This window comes from Oncorhynchus mykiss, chromosome 17 (genome assembly GCF_013265735.2).
Source record: "Oncorhynchus mykiss isolate Arlee chromosome 17, USDA_OmykA_1.1, whole genome shotgun sequence".
NCBI lineage: Eukaryota > Metazoa > Chordata > Actinopteri > Salmoniformes > Salmonidae > Oncorhynchus > Oncorhynchus mykiss.
This window is the reverse complement of record NC_048581.1, coordinates 12,965,329-12,986,429: the sequence shown is the minus strand read 5'-3', so window position 1 is coordinate 12,986,429 and position 21,101 is coordinate 12,965,329. Positions and strand designations below refer to the sequence as shown.

The 21,101-nt window shown below is 45.9% G+C and overlaps 1 protein-coding gene across 7 annotated transcripts; it reads right to left on the bottom strand.

Annotated features, from left to right (window-relative positions):
- Nucleotides 1–2,721: 2,721 nt before the first annotated feature.
- LOC110485465 (protrudin) lies at nucleotides 2,722–15,370 on the bottom strand. 7 transcript variants are annotated; one of them, XM_036948077.1, is made up of 15 exons: nucleotides 15,006–15,370; nucleotides 13,783–14,047; nucleotides 12,216–12,301; nucleotides 11,901–12,087; nucleotides 11,615–11,710; nucleotides 11,102–11,214; nucleotides 10,529–10,650; nucleotides 10,010–10,081; nucleotides 9,573–9,602; nucleotides 9,276–9,329; nucleotides 7,728–7,748; nucleotides 4,649–4,790; nucleotides 4,285–4,331; nucleotides 3,808–3,889; nucleotides 2,722–3,163 (listed from the first exon to the last, which is right to left on the bottom strand). In XM_036948077.1, the coding sequence occupies exons 2-15, from the start codon at nucleotides 14,040–14,042 to the stop codon at nucleotides 3,099–3,101; spliced, it is 1,377 nt and encodes a 458-aa protein (XP_036803972.1). In that variant the 5' UTR covers nucleotides 14,043–14,047; nucleotides 15,006–15,370; the 3' UTR covers nucleotides 2,722–3,098. The 7 variants fall into 7 exon arrangements, with proteins under 7 accessions (XP_036803972.1, XP_036803973.1, XP_036803975.1 ...); XM_036948078.1 differs by having other exon boundaries at nucleotides 12,231–12,301; nucleotides 15,006–15,369; XM_036948080.1 differs by lacking the exon at nucleotides 7,728–7,748 and having other exon boundaries at nucleotides 15,006–15,369.
- Between the last annotated feature and the right edge of the window lie 5,731 nt (nucleotides 15,371–21,101).

Genomic DNA, 21,101 nt, shown 5'->3' with positions numbered 1-21,101 from the left:
CTTTGTAATTCATCTGATCACTCTTCATAACATTCTGGAGTATATGCAAATTGCCATCATACAAACTGAGGCAGCAGACTTTGTGAAAATGTATATTTGTCTCATTCTCAAAACTTTTGGCTACAACTGTACATTCCTCTCCTTGTTTCCTTTCCTTCTGGTAATACAAACTGATTTTAGGAGATAGGAAAGGTGGAAACAATATGAAGGAAGACAGGTTAAATTAAGGAAAACAACAAAGTAAGGAAAGGAGACAAGGAAAGTAAGGAAGCTACTTCAGACTATTGAGATTCTCCCTGGGTTGTGAGGAGAGGATTGGAGGAACCTGGAGCCTTCTGGCATGTGGTGGATTTGGGTTGTGAGGAGAGGAACCTGGAGCCTTCTGGCATGTGGTAGATTTGGGTTGTGAGGAGAGGAACCTGGAGCCTTCTGGCATGTGGTGGATTTGGGTTGAGTAGTGACCATAGAGATAGATAGAAGACTCTAGTGCCCAAAAGCCTGTTTTAGCATGGGCAGCGCCATTGAGGACCATTCTGAAGTAGTCATGACTGCAGGTGGCAGTAAATCACCAACCTTGGCTTTATATCTGTTCAAACAACACAATGCAAGTGGCAGTGTGCACCCTGTCAGTTTGTTTACCAAGTCATAGAAGTAGTAGATGAAGAATGGACTACCTCAAAAAGGAGATGACCTCTATGGCGCTGCTTAGCTCTCACAGACGCCATAATGGGACAGATACAATGTCTACGGTAGTGAAACGCAAACAGATGCACCAAACCTGCAGGGCACGCTCTCTTCTTACATGTTTTATTTTTTTAACAGAGCTCTCTACAACTAGGCTGAAAAAAGGCAGGAAAAATATGCCATAAGTTAATTTCAAACATTCAAAAATCACAGTTTATTGAAGCAATGAAGAGTAAACAAACTCCTCCAGTCGGTCAAGCTAATCAATCAAATGAATTAATTAATACATTGGATGAATATAAACTTTCAGTGGGATTGAATATAGGTGATCACAATGGTAAAAGTGTAACATGTACATTCTTATGTGTCAATCTAAAACCTGTGCTGTGTTCAAATACACATACCAACATACTGTATACTACATACTTAATGAGTATATACACTACATACTATTAGTTCATTTTAGAATACTGTAAACGAAGGGTATCCTTTCAGTTGAGTGTACTAGCACTTCGCCTGTCTACCAGAAGTTTATGCTGTTGCTAGGCAACCTCTTTCTGGCTTGTTAGCATAACAAATTACTAGCTAGACATTTTGCGATTTCGACTGTGTCTGTAAATTCAATATGGGGTGCGTTCGTAAAGCGTTGTCAGATTGTCCGTTCGTAAATCCAGAGCGTTTCGGAGCCCACACTAGACGCTCTGGCCAAGGAGTAGGGTTGATCCGAGCGTTCTGTCCTCACAGCGGCAGTCAAGCACCCAAGCTAACTGGCTAGCTACCTCCAGACACAAATGAGAGAAACCCTCACTGACCATTTTACTCGCCCTAGCAGAGCTGGTTGGGCAGTTTTCATTTTATGCAGAGTGTTGGTGACTAACTGTGCTGCAGGCAACAATTTAATTACGCTTTTTTTTCCCTCCAAGGCTTACTGACACCGGCCATATTCAACGCCTTTTATTCAGCTATTCTGTGCACTGGCACACAGATGAGAGAGGCTCTGAAATCAGAGTAGATAGCCAGAATTAACTATGTCCATTGAGAACGCACGGCGACTCTACCACTTAGCTAAGAATGATGTGAATAATCAAGTCAATAAACACTGGGAAGTTAGTTAATATACTACCTGGCAAGTTCAATGTATTAGTAGCCAACTAACGTTAGGTAGCTAGCTAACAGACTGGTACATACTGCTGAATGACATGCTGCGGTTCGTAAGGACAGCGTAGCTAATAAATTGTCAGCCAACATAATGTTTAACTTGTTTGAAAAGTCATTACTTTATTACATTGCTCAACATTTTCTTAAAGCAATTCATTTCTATCCGCTCTCGTCGGCCATTTTCCTCAAATCTGAAAACGTTGGTGAAGCCACGCCCATTTTCTGAAGAATTGCATTATGGTCCCTAAAAGCACAGAAATAGTGTCCACTGCTTGTATACTTCGTATTTAGGTGAATTTAGTAGGACATCCAGGAACGTTTGGCATACTATATCCAATAAGTACTTAACTACATACTCAATGTTACATCACAAATAGTACTGCTAGTATGAGTATTTGAACACAGCTCTGGGGTCACCTCTGGAAATCACTCCATGGGGTTAGGTTATGCTCCATGGGGATTAGGGAATGCCATTTAGGACAAAAGTATAGTCTTTAGCATCCTGTCTTTACATCCATCAAATTAACATTAGGACCAACATATAAAACCATTACAGAATGGATAAGTTATAACAGGGTCAATCTATAGCATATCTTATACAATCCAACACACACACACACACACACACACCTCTCAGCATTCTCAGGACCTCCATGACAGTACAGGATAAATCTCAATGCAACACAAGCTGATGGGAGTCTGTGGTAGCGTACCAAAATGGCACCCTATTCCCTATATAGTCCACTACTGTAGACCAGGGCCCTATTCCCTATATAGTCCACTACTGTAGACCAGGGCCCTATTCCCTATAGTCCACTACTGTAGACCAGGGCCCTATTCCCTATAGTCCACTACTGTAGACCAGGGCCCTATTCCCTATATAGTCCACTACTGTAGACCAGGGCCCTATTCCCTATATAGTCCACTACTGTAGACCAGGGCCCTATTCCCTATAGTCCACTACTGTAGACCAGGGCCCATAGGGAACCCCATAGGGCTCTGGGCAAAAGCAGTGTAATTTATAGGGAATCATTTGTAGGGAAAAGGTTGCCATTTGGGACTGGTTCATCTTAATAACCCTGGTCACCTGGGCTGGAGCCATAGAACCAGACAACCTGGGGTTTTGAACCACCCCCAGGCGGGGTAGAGGCTGACCTGCCGCGGGCACTACCCAGCCAAGGAGCTTCGAACCCTGGGTAGGAGGGGCAGTACCCTCCCTGGGTCTCCATGAGTGGGTAGGAGGTGGTAGTCATTTCTCACTTGCTGAGGGTGGAGTTGCAGACAGCACAAACAAACACCGTCTCTCTCTGGGCATCTGGAGCTGGGAGGGAGGTAAAGAGGCATTACATGAGAAAGGGGAGGCATCTGGAGCTGGGAGGGAGGTAAAGAGGCATTACATGAGAAAGGGGAGGCATCTGGAGCTGGGAGGGAGGTAAAGAGACATTACATGAGAAAGGGGGAGGCAGAGGGAGCTGGGAGGGAGGTAAAGAGGCATTACATGAGAAAGGGGAGGCATCTGGAGCTGGGAGGGAGGTAAAGAGACATTACATGAGAAAGGGGGAGGCAGAGGGAGCTGGGAGGGAGGTAAAGAGGCATTACATGAGAAAGGGGGAGGCATCTGGAGCTGGGAGGGAGGTAAAGAGGCATTACATGAGAAAGGGGAGGCATCTGGAGCTGGGAGGGAGGTAAAGAGACATTACATGAGAAAGGGGAGGCATCTGGAGCTGGGAGGGAGGTAAAGAGGCATTACATGAGAAAGGGGAGGCATCTGGAGCTGGGAGGGAGGTAAAGAGGCATTACATGAGAAAGGGGGAGGCATCTGGAGATGGGGAATGAGAGAAGGTGTAAAATAGAAGAGATTTTGTTTTTAAAATCCACTGATGTCTTCGGAGACCTTATTTATCATTTCATAATTTCAGCATAGAAATACCATAATAGCATGTTGTGTGTGTGTTTCTCTCTCACCTGTGACACCCATGCAAGCCTTGAGGACCTTGTAGGAGCAGCATCTGGAGCAGAAGCTGTTGCCACAGTTACTACAGCTCCGCTGAAACAGCAGAGGTCACGATGACATCATCATCATTATGTCCCAAACTGAACCCTATTCCAGGGTTGGGGCCAATTTGAAATTAAGTGGGTGAATTCAGGAAGTAAAGTGAAACTCTAACCCCAACCCTGTCCTATTCCCTACCTAGTTCACTAATTGTGACCAGGGCCCATAGGACTCTGTTCTAAAGTGGTAGATTATATAGGGCATAGGATGCCATTTGGGACCCACACCAGGTTCCACACATAGTTATTAAACAACCTACAGTATTACTGCTTTGCTTTATCTTGGCCGGGTCGCAGTTAACTAGCCTACCTGGTTAAATAAAGGTGAAATAAAAAAATGACATAGGATTGTATTTATTGGTGGTTTAAAAACAGGTGTAAAGCTCTTACCCTTCTCTTCACCACTGAGAAGACTGCACTGCAGCTGGAACAGTTACCTTGGGGATGAGAGAGAGGAGGGGGGGGGGGGGGTGAGAGAGGGGGGGTAGAGCGAGAGGGGGGAGAGAGAGGGAGGGAAAGAGAGGGAGGGAAAGAGAGAGAGGGGAGGGAAAGAGAGAGAGGGGAGGGAAAGAGAGAGAGGGGGGAGAGAGAGAGAAAGAGAGAGGGGGGAGAGAGGGAGAGAAAGAGAGAGAAGGGGGAGAAAGAGAGAGGGGGGATATTTAATTTCTATGAAGACTAGCTACTAAACCCACCTCTTAAGTAGGGTTGAGGTGAGGAAGAAGAAGATGAACAGAGGGACGAAGGGTAGACTGACCTGTGTTGTTGGTGGGGTAGCGTTTGCGTAGCTTCTCCGTCAGTTTGGACACCTTACTGCGGATTGGCTCGTTGCGGCTCAGCAGACCGTTGTCTGAGGTGATGGAGATGGTGTCCAGATCTGAACTTATGTCATCATCCTCCTGTAGAGGGGGGGGGGCAGAATGGGGGGAGGAGGAGAAGAGAAGGGTTAAGTTACTAAAGAGCAGTTAAAGGCAGCCGCTTTGTGGGAACTACAAACCATAGCCCCTAAACCCCGCTCCCTGAACCCTACTCCTCCAACACCAACCGATCTCTTCCATGGTTTAGGTGGATGTGTTTCTCAACGTCAACAGCAGAGGGAGTCGAGAGCACGCAGGCAGCAAAACCCCACTAACACAAAACCATACACATCATCCTCCAAGGCAGGGGTGTCCAACTCCTTCCATGGAGGGCTCAGAGTCTGTTGGTTTTCGGGGTTTTCCTGTCCAATTAAGACCTACACAACCAGGTGAGGCCAGTTCCTTACTAACCAATGAGCTCAATTCATCAATCAAGTCAAAGGAAGGAGTGAAAGCCTGCAGACTGGGACCTCTGTGGAATGAGTTTGAAACGTGCAACCAGACATGCTCCAGATCCCTTATGGTTAAAGGTTAGTATTAGATGAGGCTAAGCTGATCCTAGATCTGTGCCTATTTATTGCCCTAAAAGACGAGGGCTGGTACACCTCAGGCAAGAAACGTATTGGGAAGGGGCAGGGCACCTTAAGCTCCGCCCTCAGATGACATTGCACCTGTCTCCGTAGACGGGCTGGCAGCCATTCAGCAAAAGACCTCACCTGTATTCAGGTGTCCCTATAGTATAGTACACTACTTTAGACCCTAGTCCCTAAAATATAGTACACTACTTTAGACCCGAATCCCTAAAATATAGTGCACTACTTTAGACCCTAGTCCCTATAATATAGTGCACAACTTTTATGAAATCAAAATTGCAAGATTGTTATAATACTGTAATTGCAACAAATGGTTGTTTTATGCAACAGAATAGAGGGTTCTTATAATATTGTATCTGTGAACTGAAAGTGGGCCTCTGGGAGATTTAACACTGACAGGAGATTTATGATGTCTTTGGGTGATAAAACCTAAAGAGACCACATTCCAGAACATGAGTTAATGTTTCTCATCTATAGGGTACCAGGGGGAGATGACCCCAGGGCCAGACCCTGGTCTCTACACAATGAGAGATGACCCCAGGGACAGACCCTGGTCTCTACACAATGAGCAATGACCCCAGGGCCAGACCCTGGTCTCTACACAATGAGAGATGACCCCAGGGCCAGACCCTGGTCTCTACACAATGAGAGATGACCCCAGGGCCAGACCCTGGTCTCTACACAATGAGAGATGACCCCAGGGCCAGACCCTGGTCTCTACACAATGAGAGATGACCCCAGGGCCAGACCCTGGTCTCTACACAATGAGAGATGACCCCAGGGCCAGACCCTGGTCTCTACACAATGAGAGATGACCCCAGGGCCAGACCCTGGTCTCTACACAATGAGAGATGACCCCAGGGCCAGACCCTGGTCTCTACACAATGAGAGATGACCCCAGGGCCAGACCCTGGTCTCTACACAATGAGAGATGACCCCAGGGCCAGACCCTGGTCTCTACACAATGAGAGATGACCCCAGGGCCAGACCCTGGTCTCTACACAATGAGAGATGACCCCAGGGCCAGACCCTGGTCTCTACACAATGAGAGATGACCCCAGGGCCAGACCCTGGTCTCTACACAATGAGAGATGACCCCAGGGCCAGACCCTGGTCTCTACACAATGAGAGATGACCCCAGGGCCAGACCCTGGTCTCTATACAATGTGAACTGTTTTTACAGCAGATACTGTCTGCTGTGAATTATAAGCATCTTTCATACAAATCTTAACCTTGTGACCCATTCTATACGTATGTTGTTTGTCATGTAGGTTGAAAAGGGTGTATCTTGGCTATAAAAGTCATTTTGTCTCGGGGCTCTCAACGAATCATCTGAGGGTGATTGGTCGACCAGCCATCATTATCGTAGAGCGCTCAATCCATTCATTTTATATGGGTGTGTTGTATTGACCTGCTCCCTTATTAATAAGTGAATAAAGATTTAGTTTAAGTGTAACTCTCACTCCACATTTGATAGTGAAGAAATTAACCACCACACTTTATACCCTAGTCCCTAAAATAGTGCACTACTTTAGACCCTAGTCCTTATAGTATAGTTCACTACTTTAAACCCTAGTTCTTATAGTATAGTTCACTACTTTAAACCCTAGTTCTTATAGTATAGTTCACTACTTTAAACCCTAGTCCCTATAATATAGTGCACTACTTTATACCCTAGTCCCTAAAATACAGTGCACTACGGTCTGAGGCATTGCATCTCAGTGCGTCACTACAGTCCCTGGTTCGAATCCAGGCTTTATCACATCCGGCCGGTGATTGGGAGTCCCATAGGGCGGCGCACAATTGGCCCATCGTCGTCCGGGTTTGGCAGTCTTAGTGCATTACTTTTGAGCATAGGATGTGTCCTATTTGCATCCTTACAGTGAAGTGAGTGCACAACCATGCTAGAAACACGTCACACAATACACACACACACATTACAACGCCACCCTTGTGTGTGTACTCAGGTGCAGTGACCAACTCAGAGCATGCTCATCCAATGGTTTGCTGGAATAATGCAGACACGCCCAGACTACATTGAGAATGAGGCCGATTGTATGAATGATGATTAGTGCTATATAGTGATTAGTGCTATATATATATATATATATATATATATATATAAATAATGACATTAGTCCTATATGTAATGACATTAGTCCTATATGTAATGATAGTGTTATATGTAATGACATTAGTGGTATAGATGTGAAGTTATAGTCCTGATGTCATAATGGTAACATAACCAGTGATGGTAACAACAGCACTAAGGTGTAAAGACATCCCACTACCCATGCAGACAGGACCCAACTGAGGTGTGTACCCTATACACCCCCCCTCCCTCTCACCACAAACAGGGTGAGGGAAGGGGGTGAACTAGACTTACCACTAAAGCCAAGGGAGTCTCCTTGTTAGGATGGAGAGGAACAAACACACACAGGAGCAGATTACACACACCCCCCCCATATCTATCTAACACACCAATTTTTAACACACCGTATCTATCTAACATAAACACCGCAGAAACACACACACTGTGCGGTCTGAGATAGTAATATTGAACTGGCCAGCTGCACTAGATGCATAACGTTTGCAGAGCACGAGACGCTTCACTGAAACCCGGTGGTCTATTTCTATTGTGTAGATTGGATCGTGCAGCTCACACCACTGATCAGTGTGATGACGTGGTCTATTTCTATTGTGTAGATTGGATCGTGCAGCTCACACCACTGATCAGTGTGATGACGTGGTCTATTTCTATTGTGTAGATTGGATCGTGCAGCTCACACCACTGATCAGTGTGATGACGTGGTCTATTTCTATTGTGTAGATTGGATCGTGCAGCTCACACCACTGATCAGTGTGATGACGTGGTCTATTTCTATTGTGTAGATTGGATCGTGCAGCTCACACCACTGATCAGTGTGATGACGTGGTCTATTTCTATTGTGTAGATTGGATCGTGCAGCTCACACCACTGATCAGTGTGATGACGTGGTCTATTTCTATTGTGTAGATTGGATCGTGCAGCTCACACCACTGATCAGTGTGATGACGTGGTCTATTTCTATTGTGTAGATTGGATCGTGCAGCTCACACCACTGAACAGCGTGATGACGTGGTCTATTTCTATTGTGTAGATTGGATCGTGCAGCTCACACCGCTGATCAGTGTGATGACGTGGTCTATTTCTATTGTGTAGATTGGATCGTGCAGCTCACACCACTGAACAGTGTGATGACGTGGTCTATTTCTATTGTGTAGATTGGATCGTGCAGCTCACACCACTGATCAGCATGATAACGTGGTCTATTTCTATTGTGTAGATTGGATCGTGCAGCTCACACCACTGATCAGTGTGATGACGTGGTCTATTTCTATTGTGTAGATTGGATCGTGCAGCTCAACACCACTGAACAGTGTGATGACGTGGTCTATTTCTATTGTGTAGATTGGATCGTGCAGCTCACACCACTGATCAGCATGATAACGTGGTCTATTTCTATTGTGTAGATTGGATCGTGCAGCTCACACCGCTGATCAGTGTGATGACGTGGTCTATTTCTATTGTGTAGATTGGATCGTGCAGCTCACACCACTGAACAGTGTGATGACGTGGTCTATTTCTATTGTGTAGATTGGATCGTGCAGCTCACACCGCTGATCAGTGTGATGACGTGGTCTATTTCTATTGTGTAGATTGGATCGTGCAGCTCACACCACTGAACAGTGTGATGACGTGGTCTATTTCTATTGTGTAGATTGGATCGTGCAGCTCACACCACTGAACAGTGTGATGACGTGGTTTGAGCTCTGCTCATGCCAGCAAAACGTTAAGCTTCCAGTGTAGCAGGTAAAGAACGAGGGTTCTCTCCACGTCCCCGTGTAGCTCCTGTGCAACACACACCACTGCAATACACACACACACACTTACAGGTCTTTGACCTCGGTCATGACGTCGTGTAACACTGAACTGTCTGAGATAGTCCTAAATATTCAATTCAAATCACAATTTATTGGTCACCTACACATATTTAGCAGATGTTAATGCAGGTGTAGCGAAATGCATGTAACACACACACACACAACTTAGTAACTGGGCTGAGTAGTTGAACTGTCACAGAACTTTATCACACATAAAAACAAAAATGTATTGTCGCAATTGTTAATTCATGTGTCCTGTTTCTAATGCTGTAATACCACAGCCCGACAGACAGGGGGAGCCACTCACCTGCAGGGAGATAGGGGGCTCCTGAGTCAACTGAGAGTGGAGGGAGGTAGAAACAGAAAAGGAAATGAATCATCAAGAAGGACAGGAAGTTGTCAGCCAGCGACAGAAGGAAGAAGGAGAAGAAGCTGTGTTCCAACACAATATTTTTCCTTCTGATTTGACAATGACATGGATAAGGTCAAAGGGAAGGTGGGCCTAGTGGATTCCTTGGTTTCTCCCATCCTACCATGTTAGATCTGTGAAGACTGAGTGGAAGGCATGGAGGCAGCGTTCAAACAGGGCCGGAGTGAGAGTGGTGCAATTGCCAATAAAGTTATATCAAATCAAAACGATATGGCCTAAGACCTGACCAGAGAGCGAGAGGTCAGGATGAGAAACCAGTCAGATAACGAGACATGAAGGAATAAAGTCGAGATAACGGTTGATTTCGTTTTTACCTCGATGGCGTCTTTGAACTCATCATCAGGCTCTGCCTCCTCAGCCTCCTCAACGCTGCCCGGGGACAGGTCCTACACACCACACACAATAATGATATACATGTAAGTTAGATAAGAGGATTATTGCATAACACTGATCTGTAATGTTTTAATGTACACCATTGATCCAAATATACAGACTCTATATATACATCCACCCCTTCCTCTCCCTCCCACCCTGTCTCTCTCTCTCCCTCCCACCCTGTCTCTCTCTCTCTCCCCCTCCCTACCCATTTCTCTCCCTCCCACCCTGTCTCTCTCCCTCCCTCCCTCCCCATGTCTCTCCCTCCCTCCCCCCCTCCCCATGTCTCTCCCTCCCTCCCCATTTCTCTCCCTCCCTCCCCATTTCTCTCCCTCCCACCATGTCTCTCTCTCCCTCCCTCCCTACCTACCCATTTCTCTCCCTCCCACCCTGTCTCTCTCCCTCACACCCTGTCTCTCTCTCTCTCCCTCCCTTCCCGTTTCTCTCTCTGTCCCTACCTCCAAGCTGGTAGCAGTGGGAGTCCGGTCCAGGCTGCTGTGGTCCGGTTCTGTGAGGTCCATCTCTCCTTCTGAGGATGGGTTCTGGCCAGAATGGACCACCTCCCTTAGGTCCAACACAACTACACACACAGAGAATGGAACCAGGCTGTTAGAACACATAACCACCACTTGAGTGTGTGTCTGCATGTACAGTACCAGTCAGTAGTTAGGACACACCTGCTCATTCCAGGGTTTCTCTTTATTTTTTTTATTACCATGTTCTACATTGTAGAATAATAGTGAAGACATCAAAACTATGAAATAACACATATGGAATCATGTAGTAACTAAAAAACTGATAAATCTAAATGTATTTTATATTCTTCAAAAAATGGCAAGTGTACAAAGCTGTCATCAAGGCAAAGGGTAGCAACTTTGAAGAATGATTCCATATGTGTTATTTCATAGTTTTGATGTCTTCACTATTATTCTACAATGTAGAACATAGTTAAAAAAACACACACAAAAAAAACTGTTGAATGAGATGTTGTGTCCTAACTTCTGACTGGTACTGTATGTGTGTGTACTGACCCCTGCAGAAGTCTCGGTTCCACAGGAAGAGTGCAGTAGTGAGACAGGCCAGCACCCAGCCCACAGGGACAGAATACAGCAGCATCAATACAGCTAACAGGCCACCGTAGAACCTGAGAGACAGAGAAGAGAGACAGGAGGGAGAGAGACAGAGAGAGGAGGGAGACAGACAGAGAGAGGAGGGAGAGAGACAGAGAGAGAGGAGGGAGAGAGACAGAGAGAGAGACAAAGAGGAGGGAGACAGAGAGAGGAGGGAGAGAGAGACAGAGACACTCAGGCACACACAAACAACCCTAACCAGTCTGTCGGGAGCTCTGTAAGTACAGATAAGATGTGTGATGATATCTATGGTGAATGTAGAGGGGTTGAGTTACTGTCCTGGAGAACAAGGACACACACACAGTGTTGCTGATCTGGAGGACTCAGAGTGGCTCCAAGGACACACACAGACAGTGTTACTGACCTAGAGGACTCAGAGTGGCTCCAAGTACACACACAGACAGTGTTACTGACCTAGAGGACTCAGAGTGGCTCTCCCAGTACAGGAGCTTGTAGATGGACTCAGCAGACAGGCAGGCATGAGACAACAGGTCATCTAGCTGCTTTAACCTGTGGACACGGACACGCACACACACACACACACACACACACACACACACACACACACAGAGAGAGAGAGAGACACCCGGACATGCGTGCACGCACACAGGCACACACACAGGGATAGAGTAAATAAATTTACTTGGTTTTATAAACTGGAAGGCCAAACTCACACACACACACACACTCACTCACTCACAGGTCCTTGACTTCCAGCATGGCGTCCTGTCTGGTGAGCTGAACGTTCTGCAGGTCCTTACGATGCACCGCGTGGCACCGCCTCTTCTGTTGCTCCGCCTCCGACGCCCCGCCCCCACACCTGTCCTGCAGGTAACCCAGGGCAGCCGGGGCAGACACCCCCAGAACACACACAGAGAACCACCCCACTGGAGGGCAGGAGAGAAACTGACTGTCACAGTATATATATATATATATATATATATCACATTGTTATACACACTCAGTTGTATGTGGTAGTAGTTCATATAGCAGTGTGTGTGTGTGTGTGTATTACCCAGCATTAGCTCACCTTCACTCAGGGTGAGGAAGAGGGTGTTGAGCAGTACACAGACCAGTAGTGAGCACAGAGGCATCCTCCACCTGCAATACACCACACAGTCATACTGACCTAGGATCAGTTTAGCGTCCTCAAGTCCTATCCTCCAACCATTAGGGTGGAGGAACTAAAAACTGACCTCCGATCAGTGTCTATGGTAAACACTGACTCCCCCCAGTAGGTAGCAGGCTGTACAGTAAACCAAATAAGATGGCATGCATCTACAACTACGCTCATTAGAGCAGGGCTGGAGCAAAAGCCTCACCTGCAGACCAGCTCCACAGCCCAGATCTAGGATCAGTCTACCCTCCCTTCATTAGCCCAGTAGGTAGCATGCCAGCTCCACAGCCCAGATCTAGGATCAGTCTACCATTCCTTCATTAGCCCAGTAGGTAGCATGCCAGCTCCACATCCCAGATCTAGGATCAGTCTACCCTCCCTACATTAGCCCAGTAGGTAGCATGCCAGCTCCACATCCCAGATCTAGGATCAGTCTACCCTCCCTTCATTAGCCCAGTAGGTAGCATGCCAGCTCCACATCCCAGATCTAGGATCAGTCTACCCTCCCTACATTAGCCCAGTAGGTAGCATGCCAGCTCCACATCCCAGATCTAGGATCAGTCTACCCTCCCTTCATTAGCCCAGTAGGTAGCATGCCAGCTCCACATCCCAGATCTAGGATCAGTCTACCCTCCCTTCATTAGCCCAGTAGGTAGAGTGCCAGCTCCACAGCCCAGATCTAGGATCAGTCTACCCTTCCTACATTAGCCCAGTAGGTAGCGTGCCAGCTCCACAGCCCAGATCTAGGATCAGTCTACCCTCCCTTCATTAGCCCAGTAGGTAGAGTGCCAGCTCCACATCCCAGATCTAGGATCACTCTACCCTCCCTTCATTAGCCCAGTAGGTAGAGTGCCAGCTCCACAGCCCAGATCTAGGATCAGTCTACCCTCCCTACATTAGCCCAGTAGGTAGAGTGCCAGCTCCACAGCCGAGATCTAGGATCAGTCTACCCTCCCTACATTAGCCCAGTAGGTAGCATGCCAGCTCCACAGCCGGGATCTAGGATCAGTCTACCCTCCCTTCATTAGCCCAGTAGGTAGAGTGCCAGCTCCACAGCCCAGATCTAGGATCAGTCTACCCTCCCTTCATTAGCCCAGTAGGTAGAGTGCCAGCTCCACAGCCCAGATCTAGGATCAGTCTACCCTCCCTTCATTAGCCCAGTAGGTAGAGTGCCAGCTCCACAGCCCAGATCTAGGATCAGTCTACCCTCCCTTCATTAGCCCAGTAGGTAGAGTGCCAGCTCCACAGCCCAGATCTAGGATCAGCATACCCTCCCTGGAACCATTAGGATGAAGAAACTCAAATCTGACAGGTCAGTGTCTAGGCCCATAGGAAACCTCATCCTACTCCCTTCACTAGCCCAGTAGGTAGCATGAATCAGTCTACTCTCCCAAGTCCTATCCGTTATCACCATTGGAGAAACTAAAAACAGATCTTGGATCAGTGTGTAAATGGATCCGCTCACCCCAGTAGGTAGCGGGCCAGCTCCAACGTGTCAGTGAGCGGCTCCAGAAACAGGGCCATCCTCTTGTAAGACACCACCATCTTCAGCAGGTCAAAGGTCGCGGCCTGGCGGGGGCCAGGGCTTCCCAACTCTGAGGGGGACCCCGCGGGTGAGCCAGGGGTGTCTTTAGGGGGTAGAGACACCAGGGTGTCGTCCCCCCTGTCACCCACCCCCGGACCACCCTGACAGGGGTCCTGACATGCCCCTACTCCAGGCTTCATCCCGACTAGAGGGGGGGAGAAAGGGGGACATAAACAGAGGGGGTAGATAAAGGGAGTGAGAGACACAGATCGACATAGACAGACACAGACAGACATTATTTATCTTGCTCCTTTGCACCCCAGTATCTCTACTTGCACATTCATCTTCTGCACATCTATCACTCCAGTGTTTAATTGCTATATTGTAATTACTTCGCCACCATGGCCTAATTATTGCCTTACCTCCCTTATCTTACCTCATTTCCACTCACTGTATATAGACTTTTGTTTTCTACTGTATTATTGACTGTATGTTTCCATGTGTAACTCTGTGTTGTTGTTTGTGTCACACTGCTTTGCTTTATCTTGGTCAGGTCGCAATTGTAAATGAGAACGTGTTCTCAACTGGCCTACCTGGCTAAATAAAGGTCAAATAAAATGAAAAAGACAGAGAAACACAGAGAGACACGATAAGATGTTAAGATTTTATTTTCATGTCCGTCTGTTGCTCTAGCTAGCATTTCCTGAATATGTTACGCTGTGCAAACACTCACTCACTCACTAGCTAGCTATCAGTGGAAAGAGGAAGTGGGCAATCACGAGCCTGGACGATCAAAGTAAATCTACCATACCTGATTTAATGACGATTTAATCATGGATCTTCTAATGCTACTGAGAAACTTGACTGCAGACTTGTGTTCGGCGGACATGAAATGGGTGGGTCATGAAACAATATGACTGCAACAGGCCACAACACTGCGTTGTTAAATATGGTTTCTATATCACACGTTGATGGAAATACAGTGTTGTCACACATAGCTAGTGTTGTCTAACGTTACACAACAACAGCTGTCATCCAAATCGCATGTAGCCACCTGGCGAAATTATAACTTAAACTAACCAGCTAGTGATTGACATAACATTAACATGTAATATTTGCAACAATCAATATATATGAATAATAAGGCAAGAAATGCAACATACCTGACTAGCGGGCAAAGTGTCAAAAACCCGTAGTTAGCGAATATGAAAGCGATTCTCGATCGTCAACACGATGAATGTAGGAAGAGACGCGTCACACACGCCCGTGTAGACCGTTTTCACAGTCTTCTTGTAATGAAGTCAATCAATTGTTTTCGCTTCTCAAATCGATGTTATTGAGTTGACGATGTTTTGTGTTGTATACATGTTTGGGAAAGTATTTGTTTTAAGCAAATAATGCCTGCCTGCCTGCCTGCTGCGAGAGAAAAGTAATCGCTTCCGCAATAAAATCCGACTGGCTAATAGAACGCAGAGCGAACCGATGAGGGGGAGAGTAGATTCAAGAAAATATCGTAGCCGTCAAAATCACGTCAATCTGACGTCTATTTGTGGGGGAAATTATGAGCTACATCACTCATTTCTCTCTAAATGAAATATTTTACTAAGATACTCACCCAAAACGGTGTTATGACAAATATAATAGTATTGACAAAAAGAATGAAGAGTGTTGTGGAAATTCTAATCAATAACGAGGAGAGAGAAGGTCAATCACCAATCATGCCTTTATTCACAATGTATTAGTAAGGGAGCATGTCACACCAAACACACATGAATGCAGTGAGTGCTCACTGAGTGGAGTGAGCCTCTGGGTTACATACTCTCTCAGGATAGGTCAGGATAGGTGCGACCTCAGCGATGACTTACAATGGTTCCAGACACTAACCCCACACATCCTGTTCCAGACACTAACCCCACACATCCTGTTCCAGACACTAACCACACACGTCCTGTTCCAGACACTAACCCCACACGTCCTGTTCCAGACACTAACCCCACACGTCCTGTTCCAGACACTAACCCCACACGTCCTGTTCCAGACATTAACCCCACACATCCTGTTCCAGACACCAACCCCACACATCCTGTTCCAGACACTAACCCCACACGTCCTGTTCCAGACACTAACCCCACACGTCCTGTGCCAGACACTAACCCCACACGTCCTGTGCCAGACACTAACCCCACACGTCCTGTTCCAGACACTAACCCCACACGTCCTGTTCCAGACACTAACCCCACACGTCCTGTTCCAGACAGTAACCCCACACGTCCTGTTCCAGACACTAACCCCACACGTCCTGTTCCAGACACTAACCCCACACGTCCTGTTCCAGACACTAACCCCACACGTCCTGTTCCAGACAGTAACCCCACACGTCCTGTTCCAGACACTAACCCCACACGTCCTGTTCCAGACACTAACCCCACACATCCTGTTCCAGACACTAACCCCACACATCCTGTTCCAGACACTAACCCCACACATCCTGTTCCAGACTTTAGGCCCCAAATACAAGGAACTTGTTGTTTTGTTCAGTACTAAGAACTTAAAAGGACATTTGTTGTTACTTAGTTCCACCTTGCTAGGAGGGGGTGACTGATGCACAGACACTTATTGTTACTTAGTTCCACCTTGCTAGGAGGGGGTGACTGATGCACAGACACTTGTTGTTACATCGTTCCACCTTGCTAGGGGGGTGCTAGGAGGGGGTGACTGATGCACAGACTCTTGTTGTTACTTAGTTCCACCTTGCTAGGAGGGGGTGACTGATGCACAGACACTTGTTGTTACATCGTTCCACCTTGCTAGGGGGGTGCTAGGAGGGGGTGACTGATGCACAGACACTTGTTGTTACTTAGTTCCACCTTGCTAGGAGGGGGTGACTGATGCACAGACACTTGTTGTTACATCGTTCCACCTTGCTAGGGGGGTGCTAGGAGGGGGTGACTGATGCACAGACACTTGTTGTTACTTAGTTCCACCTTGCTAGGAGGGGGTGACTGATGCACAGACACTTGTTGTTACATCGTTCCACCTTGCTAGGGGGGTGCTAGGAGGGGGTGACTGATGCACAGACACTTGTTGTTACTTAGTTCCACCTTGCTAGGGGGGGGGGGGGGGGGGGTGCTAGGAGGGGGGGGTGCTAGGAGGGGGTGACTGATGCACAGACACTTATTGTTACTTAGTTCCACCTTGCTAGGAGGGGGTGACTGATGCACAGACACTTGTGGAGACAAGTGATTGGTTGCCATTACTCATGCCATCCCTTCACATGGGTTGCAATAGGTAAAGACACATTCACATATGGAAACAATGTTTCCTTCTGGCCTCCTTTGCCATATTCCCTTTCTGATATTCTGCATAGCATCAGGGACATGTGACAGACAAGCCTGACTTCTTCCCTCTCTGGACCCCAGATGACTTGAGGCCCATATGAGGGAGGAAGTGCAGCTGCCAACACCAGACTCCAAAAGGAGACATTCTAATAACAAGAGTTTCAACAGTTCAATAATATAAGCATATTCTGCAGATAAGACCTCTTAATGAACTATGTTACTTAGCTAATGTTTCCATTCGGAGTCTGGTGTTGGCAGCTGCACTTCCTCCCACTAGGCTACATACTTCCTCCCACTAGGCTAAATTCTTATTTTCAATGATGGCCTAGGAAGAGTGGGTTAACTTTCTCATCCTCCTCCTCCGCACTTTATGGACCCCATTGTTAATCCCCATCATAACAGAGGCATTGTCAGTCCCTATCCCCAGGAGTTTCTCTTTTTTAAGACAACACTTCTCGAGGAAAGCCACAACAGCACGGGCTACAGATTTGGCATCTCCTCCCTCCAACTCAACAAACCCCAGAAATGTTAATACAATTGTCTGTTTTGTGTCACTAAAGTACCTTATCACAAGCCCCAGGTACTTAGAAACACTTACATCCGTGGAGTCATCGAGGAGGAGGCTGAAATGCTGGTCACCCACATCTGCGACCAAGTTTTTCAGAAAGTATGGTGCTAGAACACCATTGATCATTTCTGTGCACTTTGAAGTGGGTAGCAGCAGTGGAGTCTGAGAAAGCAGCTCTACATGCTTCTCCAATGTGATCACATGCCAGCATGGAACAGTGTTCAGCGATAGCTGATGGTGGCCTCAGCCTTTTTTTAAACCAGAAATGGCAGCTTGTTTTGGGTGGAACTGTTATAAGGCTTTGTCTTTTGAGTATGTTTTTGAGTTGTCGTGTTTTTTTACATCGCTATGTTTGGCGTAGAAATCAGCCTTACAATACAGGCAGTATGCCCGTGTATCATCTCCAATAAACAGCTTCAACCAGCCTTTGAATTCAGGGTTTGATTCCCACTCCTTTCTGTATTTGAGTGTACAGTTTAGACTGAGATAAGATGAGCTTATGTCACAGAGAGGCACACACACACACACACAGTGGACAAGGTGATTAAGTGACTGAGGCTGTGTGAGTCAAATGCAGTGATTTATTTTAGACAAAGAACATTTTACATTCACATCCCGCCCTGAATGAAAGTGCCAGGGCGGGATCAGCCCATGCACGATTCATTTGCAGTCTGGACAAGGAGGGGTGAACATCTCCTGCAGCTGGGAGGGACTGCTGCGCGAGGACTGGGCCGTCTGAGTGCTTTGGGATGGGGTGAGGCCCACGGCAGCACCCGCTGCTCGTTGAGAAGAGTAAGAACGATACATGCTTTCACGACAGTCTCCAATAACACCAGAAAAAGTAGCTAGATTTGTCGCTAGTCGATTTTTTGAAAATGTGTCGCTAGAGGGATCTGAATACTCGCTAAATATAGCTACTAAGTCGCTATGTTGGCAACACTGTGTACATCAGCTCTGTTCAGATAAAATGCACTTGTTGCACCAACCAAACTGCAGCTAACTGTCTGCTAGCAGCTCACTTTTCAGAGTAAAACACAGGTTGCACTGACTAACCTGCTGGCAGTAGTCAGTAAAGTCCGCTATCTACTGATAACAGCGAATACACCGATCCACCGGGCGTACATACTGTCCATAAACCAGTAAAAGTGGTATAACTTAATGTTACTGTAGCTAGCTAATTAGCTCTTGCTAGATGCTCACATTAGCATCTGACTGCAAATCGTGCAGTAACAGTAAGCCTACACTACAATGCTAGCTAGCTGTAATGTTGCTCAACAGTTTTAATTTGCACACAAAGTGAACCAATAACAGTGAATTTACCTGGAATTCTAATTAAGTTTAGAAATGAAGGAATTCTGTGGTTCAGTGAATGACTTCCGATGTTCGGCAGATCCACGCTCTCGATCTGTCCACTCTTTACATTCACCAGACACTTGCAAATGGACAATGGCGGCAAAATCTTAATTTAACCAACATTAGTGTGCGTGGTCATGCTGTTTTACTCCAATATAATTTAGTCAGTATTTTTGCTCCCACTCTAGCGGCCACTGGTAATAATTACACTCTAAAATGATTTAATTTCACTACTTGAGATAAAAAATAATTTTAACTCCAGAAAAAACAACACCTGTGCCGAAGCAAATGCTATGTATGCATTACAGGTATAACATGCGTTTATCTTGGCCAGGTCGCAATTGTAAATGAGAACTTGTTCTCAACTTGCCTACTACCTGGTTAAATAAAGGTGAAATTAAAATAAATAAATAAACATTTACTTTATGTATTTCACCGAAAGTCCCTGATATTTATTATAATTTATTGTTTTAAGGTTATTTTGAGATGTGTTACACTACTTTCAAGAGTGAACTATTGTATTGTATTTATTTTCTACATGGTGTTAATGCTGTGAGGTCATCAACGGGAGCCATGCTTTTACTCCTCGGTTTGCTCAGAGCCTGATGAGGAGAGGTATGTCTTATGTACGCTCTGCTCTTTTCAATGCACATGTAAGAAAATGTCCAAAAAAAGACAACCGAAAATTATATCGTCATTGATTTAGTGTTGCGCTACTGTTTTTTAGGAATATATATTAGTGTGAATGGGGATAATGTTTAACTGCAACTTTGCAAGGCTTGCCCAGCCAGCGTTACCTTTGCGGGTCTCTCAGGTGCAGACAGCGTGAGTTTTCTGACAGGAATTCTGCACTCTTTTGTCTTTTATCAGGCTAATATAGTTGTGTATGGCAGTCCAGACGGCAGCATCAAGCTTGGCTTTGTATTTATATCCAGGTATTTTGTGAAATGTGACGATTTGATATGTAATGTTTAATGTGCTAATTAGTTAGCTGTTGTTCATTTTGTTACTTGTCTGGACATGTCAAAATGGCGATGTTGCCTCATTAGTATACCTCAGGTACAATAGTACACTAAGAAATATTTAGAATTTATTAGCTAACTATTTCTGTACAACATTTATCAAATGAAATGAGTCTCTTGAAAATATGACATTTTGTACAATGCATTTTTAGTTGTTGACGTGAGTTCGCTCAGAGCGTGATGAAGAGAGGCTAATATAGTTGTGTTTGGGAGTCCAGACAGCAGCACCAACCTTAGTCTTGTATTTGTATCCATTCCATGCAGTCACTAAAAGAGAGACAACCGGCAGGCTTGTGTCCAGAGACTTGTCTTCCACCTACACCTCACCAGAACACAACAGCAGAAAGGTACAGGGCTGTACAGTGCCTTTAACACGTGCATGATGGGGAGATAAGGCCAGAGGTTGCAAAAGTGAATTGTAAACACATTTTACAATGCATTCTTCCAACTTCTCTCTCCCCTCTTTTCTCTCTCAATTTCCCTCCCTCTTTTTCCTCTCCTTTTTCTTTCTCTATTTCCTCGCTCTTCTCTTTCCTCTTATTTCTCTCCTTTTCTCTCTTCATCCATCTCTTTTCTCTCATTTCTCAGCCTTTTTTAAAACCAGAAATGGCAGCTTGTTTTGGGTGGAACTGTTATAAGGCTTTGTCTTTTGAGTATGTTTTTGAGTTGTGTTTTTTTTACATCGCTAAGTTTGGCGTAGAAATCAGCCTTACAATACAGGCAGTATGCCCGTGTATCATCTCCAATTAACGGCTTCAACCAGCTTTTGAATTCAGGGTTTGATTCCCACTCCTTTCTGTATTTTTGTGTCCAGTTTAAACAGATATGATGAGCTAGGCAGCTAGATGTTTAGCTTATGTATGTGCACACAAGGTGAGGAAGTGACTGAGGCTGTATGAGTCAAAAGCAAGCAGTGTTTTATTTTTGTGCAGTGATTTAATTTAGACAAAGAACATTTTACATTTACATCCTGCCCTG